Source organism: Rhinichthys klamathensis, unplaced genomic scaffold (genome assembly GCF_029890125.1).
Source record: "Rhinichthys klamathensis goyatoka isolate OS25496 unplaced genomic scaffold, OSU_Roscu_1.1 h1tg000104l_1, whole genome shotgun sequence".
Classification (NCBI taxonomy): Eukaryota; Metazoa; Chordata; class Actinopteri; order Cypriniformes; family Leuciscidae; genus Rhinichthys; species Rhinichthys klamathensis.
This window is the reverse complement of record NW_026606643.1, coordinates 2465672-2473181: the sequence shown is the minus strand read 5'-3', so window position 1 is coordinate 2473181 and position 7510 is coordinate 2465672. Positions and strand designations below refer to the sequence as shown.

Below are 7510 nucleotides of genomic sequence, written 5' to 3'. Positions count from 1 at the left end.
TAGAATGTCTGTTGGTGGACCATCACAATAAAGTGTTAGCAGATACAGACAGTCTACTAATACTCTAATGACTGGTAGCTGACACGTAGTTGCAAAGTTACTTAAAGTTATATATCTATTTCATGAACGATGTCTACTTGTATGCCTTTCATTCTGCTGAACACCAAAGAAGATATTTTGAAGAACATTGAAAACTTAAAAACAACATAGGAGCCTATTGACCTGCATTGGACAAAAAACACTCAGACATTTGGCAAAATATTATGTTTTATGTTCCACAGAAGAAAGGCATAAAGGTTTGGAATGACATGAGGGTGAATAAATAATGACAGAATAATTGTTTTGTTAGTGAACCATTGCCTTTAAATATTTTGTGTCAGTATTAAGAAGATAAGTAGAGAAATCTGTAACTATTGTCCTTGCATTCCTGTAAGGTAGAGCAATTAAGAGTAAATAAGTGTCAGATTGTCACCTCAAATAAATCAATAAATCAAACTCCACATGGTAAATGGCCTTCAGTGAAAAGGAAGAAGGAAGTAAACCAGTTGCCCCACCTACGACTCCCTCAGTGATGCTTAGCAGAGTGAGGATGAGGGACGGTATAAAGCACGGCTGCTCCATCCAGTCAGTACAACACACTCTGAGCCTGGAGTCCAGAACCAGAGAGCCTGAGACCTGTCACCAGGTGAGAAATGCACAAATCAATTTAATTGCACTTTTAAAAAAAAGCAGTATCATGAAACTCTGTTATGTTGATTGCAAATGCAAAGAATTTAGAGTAAATAATTGTTAAATTTAATAGACACTTTTTATTCTGGACTGTTAATTTTTTTATCTTTCAGAATGAATTCTTGGTATTATTTTGTCCTTTCTATTAAAATGTAAAATATATATAATATTTAAACAATTTATTTAGTTTAAAAACATATACAAGTTAGATTAAAGTGCCATTTTACACCACTTAGCAGTTTAAAAAAGTTACGTTTTTTTAAGTTAATTAATCATATAATTTTTCACTTAAATGTAGAGGAATTCATCTTCAAAAATTGTTGAAATACATAAAACGGTGCAACTTTCATAAACATAAAATCTAGTTATGTTTACTCTCTAAATGTCTCAATTTGTGTTTCAGAGATGCATCTTCCCACTTTTCTTTTTTTGTTGGGGTGCTGTTGTGCCCTTTCAATGGGTGGTAAGTTTTACTAATCATGCCATCAAAAATCTAATTAACAACATAGAATCAAATCATATCAAAACAGCTGTGTTAAAAAAAATTCTGGAGCAAGAAATAGTCTATTTAGTCATTTGAGCTATTGTGTGACATTCGTCTTCTGGAGATTCAATTTCATGACTACATATATCACTTCCTTACTTCACATTGCTGCATTCTGTAAAGTAAAGTAAATAGATAAATTGCAGCTTTTACTAAAATTAGTCATCATAAGCCTTTCTAGGACCATATCATGATGTATTAGCCTTTTCTTTTTTAGCAGAAGAAGACAGTCCCGGGAGACGTTTCATTCTAGATTCAATTGAGGAAGCAAAGCAAATAGTAGACGCTGCTTACAAGTATTCTCGTGATGAGTGAGTCAAATTTTAAGAATATTGCTCAATATTCCTGTGCCATCATCAGTCATTGATCTATTTTATTTTAATAAATCTCCCCACTTCCAGGAGTTTAGCAAGGGTGCGCGGAGATGTCATCAAGCCTTCCGACAAGCTACGTCTGCTGAAACAGCCAGCTCGAAAGACACGAGAGGCTGTGAGAGCCGCAGACTACATGGGGCAAACGCTCAGACTGATCAGTGAGAAAGCCCATCATGTACACAAGAGGTCCATCAATGCTACAGGTATGAGGACACAAATTTTTACCAAACTAGCAAAGCTCAGAAAAGATCCATCACTGACCGATGTTCCTTGCTATAAACTGTCATTATGTGTTTTCCCCTAGATCTGCTCACTCAAGACGAGCTTAACACGATTACACGTCTGACAGGCTGTGCTGCTCAAGTCCAGCCCCCTTCTTGTAGAACCACACCCCTCATGAACAAGTATCGAACTGCCAACAATGTCTGCAACAACAGGTCTGTCTTGCCCTCCTTATTCAGAGTAGTCTTAATTAAAGACAGTGTTTGCCTTGCTAAACAACTAAATGTATCATTCACAGGAGGAACCCACTTCTTGGTGCATCCAACACCCCTTTTGCCCGTTGGTTGCCTGCTGTCTATGAGGATGGCATCTCCCAGGCCAAAGGGTGGGATCCCAACAGATTGCACAATGGTGCAGCGCTGCCCCTGGTATGATGGAGATGATTATGAATAGTTTACTGAAGTCTACTTGACAATAAAGTAGGCCACCAACCAGTTAACCATGTCTGATTTCTGTCTACCTCATTGATTCCAGGTCAGACTGGTTTCCAATCGTATTCTAAGCACTGCAGATGCTGACGTCGAGAGTGATCGTGACTTTACCTTCATGCTTACCATCTTTGGACAATGGGTTGACCACGATCTGACTTTTACGCCCAGCTCACCAAGCATTAGGTCCTTCAGCAGTGGCCTCAACTGTGATGAGAGCTGTGAGCGCTCTGAACCCTGCTTCCCAATTCCGGTCAGTCAAAGATTGTCCTTCTCTCAGATATTGTCCCACTATTGATATTTTATAAAAAACTATCTTTCATGCTATATTTATTGTCAAAACACAGGCTCCTCCAGGAGATCAACGCCTGCGTCCTGCGTCCTGTCTCCCTGTCTTCCGTTCATCACCAGCCTGTGGTTCTGGGAACACTGCCTACATCTTTGGTGGGGTCCCCAAAGTTCGGGAACAGATCAACGCTCTAACAGCTTTCCTAGATGCTGGACAGGTTTACGGAGCAGAGGATGGGCTAGCAAAGGAACTGCGAGACCTGACTAATGATGGTGGTCTTCTACGTGTCAACGATCAGTTCCAGGACAATGGACGAGAGCACCTGCCCTTTACCAGTGTAAAAAGTAACATGTGTGCCACGCGTGGCAAAACCCTCAATGACACCACCCTAACAGAGGTGCCTTGCTTCATTGCAGGTCAGTAACTTTTTCATTCTTAGAAAATCTTATGCCTTCATTTGCAAGTATCGGGCAAAGTTTTCATTGGTAAATCCATCATCTAAAATGTATGGTATTCGCACAACTCCATGTGGCAAATGCTAATGAACTCTTGATGTGTGTAGGGGATGTTCGTGTTGATGAGAATATTGGTCTTACCTCATTACACGCACTTTTTGTGAGAGAGCACAATAGATTGGCTCGTGCCCTCCATGTGCAAAATCCTACCTGGAGTAGTGAAACCCTCTATCAAGAGACAAGAAAAATTGTGGGTGCCTACAACCAGGTAAATGAAATTGAAATGAAATCTTAATGAAAAGTGCATTAACACAAGCACACGCAGTTAAATGCGGAGTACAACATATATTCATATATTTAACCTCTCCTTTCTCTTTTAGATCTTGGTGATTAAGGAATACTTGCCGATAATTGTGGGCCCTGATGCTTATAATAGTCACCTTGGACCATATCCAGGTTACAATGAAAATGTGGACCCTACCATTGCAAATGTCTTTGCCACTGCAGCTTTCCGTTTTGCCCACCTGGCCATCCAACCCATTATATCTCGTCTTGATGAAAATTACCAGAACCATCCTCAATTTCCAAGTGTGCCCCTCTATGAGGCCTTCTTCTCGCCGTGGAGGGTGATATTCGAGGGTGAGTTTTTGAGGCTTGTTGCAGCATACCTACAGAGTCCTAATCTTCTTTCAATCTTACTTTATTCTGCTTTGCTTTTTGCTTAGGGGGCATCGATCCTCTGCTCCGTGGATTGATTGGTCGGCCAGCAAAACTGAATACGCAGGACCACATGATGGTGGATGCTCTTAGAGAGAGACTGTTTGCCTTTACAGCCCACATTGCTTTGGACTTGGCCGCCATCAATATGCAAAGAAGCCGTGACCACGCTATACCAGGTAAATATTCTGGACTCGTACACATGCACACCAAGTCTTGGAACCCTTTAATCTGAACCATGTGAAGCCAACTCAGCTTCATGCTGCATTATCACTGCATGTGTTTTGAGAAAAGACTTACCGGGTATCCATCTGTTGTTCCTCATAAGGTTATAATGCATGGCGTCGGTTCTGTGGACTGTCGGCACCTCAGAATGAGCAAGAATTGGCTGTGGTGATGAACAACACTGAATTGGCTCACAGGCTGATTGAGCTTTACGGCACCCCTGAGAACATTGACATTTGGTTGGGAGGTGTTGCTGAGCCTTTTGTTCCTGGTGGTCGCGTTGGTTCTCTTTTTGCCTGCCTTATCTCTAGACAGTTCCAGCATATTCGCGAGGGTGACAGGTAAAGATTTCTGTGTATTTAGTCCAGTGGTGTCCAATCCCTCTCCTGGAGGGCCACTATCCTCATCCAACCCTAATTAAACACACTTGAACCTGCTAATCAAGGTCTTCAGGAAACTTCAAGGTGAATGCGCTGTGGCAGGTTGGAGCTAAACTATGCAGGACACTGGCCCTCCGGAGCAAGATTGGACATCCCTGATTTAGTCAATGAGACTAGAATGTGTTTAGGAGGTGTTAACATCAGGTGTCACGTTGTGTTCAGGTTATGGTGGGAGAACAAAGGAGTGTTTACCACCAAACAAAAGGCATCCCTGGCCTCTGTGTCGCTGGCCCGCATCATCTGTGACAACACTGGAATCGGCAGAGTTCCCAGAGATCCTTTCCGCTTCACCAGTTCAGCCAATTTCATAAACTGCGGGGATATCCCTGCCTTAGACCTCAACCCTTGGATTGAAACTGGTAAGGCACCATAGTATTAGAGCTCTTAAATGCTTATGTGCTATGTGGTCATACATCAATCTTCTTCCTCTGACTGCAAATTTCTGCCTAAGCTTTTTACTACCTCTCTACTATGTGCTTGTAGAGTACCTAATTTATGGTAGTATAGGCACATACCAGGTATTTAAGACATTTTATAATCTGTTTGCATGGTCACCATGGTTTGGTTCACCTGTGATTTGGTATTTGGCCTTCCAGGTGATGGTGGCATCAGCATATCAGACATCGGAAATGAGGTTAGAACAAATGTGTTCTTTTTCTTCTAATTGCAAGAAAAAGAGCGTGTGATGACGTTGTGCACATGATTTATTAGCTTAAATGGCAATTAATTCACTGCAAAATCTCTAAACTGGACACAGCTTGAGTAGTTTCTTCTTTGCTTTACACTGGACTGGTGCAGTGACATAAATTAATACATTTGGATGTCACAACTGTCAAGCAATGTTTTATGACTGCACATGAACTGCACCAAACCTTTGTAAGCTGTTTAGTCCTTTCTACCTTTTGCATGCTTCAAGGAATTTGGCTTGGGTCAGGGGCCTCTTTTGCATTTTAAACTGTGATTTATTTTACTTTAATGCAAACAGTTTGGCTTATAGTACAAACATATAACATCTATGCATTAACGCTCAGATACAGAGACCTTTCAAGGACCTCCGGGACCCAGAGGACCTCCAGGGGAACCTGGTAAGCAAGCCATAGATCAAACTATCTAAATCAAAATATTCCTTCAACAAAGCCGCCAACCTCACTCATTTTTTTTCATTTTTAAGCCATATACTGTAACAGAACTAACCAACAGAGCTGAGATTTTTTTTATCGTTTTCTCTAATATTTTTCCCAGGTCAACGAGGTGTAGCAGGCCCATCTGGACCTCCAGGACCCCCAGGACCCCCCATTAATACTACAGGACAAAATTCTGCCTTCTTTGCCTTTGTTGGCACCACCCTTCCTGCCTCTGCTAAAGTGATTGTGTTCAGTCGGGTCCTTTACAATGGACAGAACCATTATAACCAAAAATCTGGGCTGTTCCTCTGCCAGATTTCTGGTGTATATGAATTTCAGTTCTCATGCATAGGAACCCGGACTTTGGGCACTGTGACCTTAAAGAAAAATAATGCTGTACAGCTAACTGCTGAAACAATCAACATTAATACGCGATCATTAGCTGAAGGGAAGGTGATACTGAACCTACAGATAGGAGACCGTGTGTCGATAGAGGTTTCTCGGGGTGCTAATGGTATTGGCAGTTCTAGCTATTTCTCTGGCCATATTCTCTTCCCTGTTTGAGACTATTACTGATAATGCATTACAATTTTCCTTGTATGTGCCTGTTGTTTTTATTTATTATAAATGCAGTGCAACAAATGTACATATCCAGCAAATAAGAATAACCAAATAAAAGCCTATAAAATGCAAATTGTAAATCTGCTACTTTTCCACCGTCTTTTAAAAAACAGTTTTCTTTCTTACTGTGATCTCTAAAATAGTTGTTTCTGTTGTTGTCTTTTTATTAATAAGTTATGACTATGTTAGCTATGCAAAATTAAGGGTTCGGTTATACTTAGTGTTTGAATTTTGAATTGTTTAAAGCTAAACGATTCATAATTTAGGAACATTGACGTAACCGCTAAATGCACTGTATGTTGATAAATTTTGTTTTTGTTTTTGTTGTCAGATTTCAGTGAAAATATTCCATTCTGTGGCAGTTATTTATGTGTATGCTTTTAGTGAAGAATAAACAAAATAAAGAAAAAAACCTTTACATATCAATTCGTTATCGGGCTTGTTCTACTTTCTAAATGGTGGGGGGTGTCCGGTCACGTTTCGCTTGCTCATCTTCGTTTTGCAAAATTTGTATTTAAAGAAGTTATACCTGATCTTAATCTTCATTGTGTGTTTCTTGCAACCGTTGATGACACAGGGGGCCCAGCAGAACCCCATAATTTTCTGTATGATTTTGGTATTTAAATGACCTCAATGAAGGTAATATGATGCCATAAAGAATCGCATGCGCAGGGTAAGATTTGTGAAAGTGTACATAAGATTGCAAGCGTAAATAAAATTGTTTTGCACAAGATTTGTAAAGATGTAAATCGACTTTCAAGTGTAAAAAAATATTGTGGGGAAGAGGGAATATCGCGAAAGAAGGGTGAAGGGAATGAGATGTAAATTAAGACAATACTGAGGTGATCGGATTTAGACTGACAGTGTGAACAAGTGTTTTAGACCTTCTAAAATTCTAGAAGGCTATGAATATAGTTATTTTTTGCAATAGGAGTTTTTGCAAAATTGACGTGTTTCCATTGGCCGTATTTTCAATTCGCAATTTCAATTTGCTCAATTTGAAGGGTAATAAAAACACAGCTACTTTCATGTTGTATACAAGACAAAAAAAAACATCTCTATTGCAAACCCCTCCCCATTGCTGTTGTTGTTTTTGGCGTATACCCATAGAAACCAATGCAGATATTACAGAAGACGACACAGGCCACACATTGTATATTTTTTTATATTATTTTTTTATAGAGCACTTTACAGGCTACACAGTAACTCCAAAGTGCTGTACATCCCAAGTATATGAAGCAATAATAAATAATAAAAACAAACAAAAACAACCTACGAAAAA

General features: G+C 39.9%; 1 protein-coding gene across 5 annotated transcripts; it reads left to right on the top strand.

Annotated features, from left to right (window-relative positions):
* The first annotated feature begins 615 nt into the window (after positions 1-615).
* On the top strand, positions 616-6644 carry LOC130087110 (eosinophil peroxidase-like). 5 transcript variants are annotated; one of them, XM_056253329.1, is made up of 16 exons: positions 616-685; positions 1133-1192; positions 1491-1584; positions 1675-1850; positions 1952-2084; positions 2168-2297; positions 2404-2610; positions 2705-3062; positions 3209-3369; positions 3482-3740; positions 3827-3997; positions 4147-4384; positions 4646-4842; positions 5080-5117; positions 5521-5568; positions 5726-5864. In XM_056253329.1, the coding sequence occupies exons 2-16, from the start codon at positions 1135-1137 to the stop codon at positions 5738-5740; spliced, it is 2283 nt and encodes a 760-aa protein (XP_056109304.1). In that variant the 5' UTR covers positions 616-685; positions 1133-1134; the 3' UTR covers positions 5741-5864. The 5 variants fall into 5 exon arrangements, with proteins under 5 accessions (XP_056109304.1, XP_056109303.1, XP_056109300.1 ...); XM_056253328.1 differs by having other exon boundaries at positions 5515-5568; XM_056253325.1 differs by lacking the exon at positions 5080-5117 and having other exon boundaries at positions 1494-1584; positions 5515-5568; positions 5726-6644.
* The last annotated feature ends 866 nt before the right edge of the window (positions 6645-7510 follow it).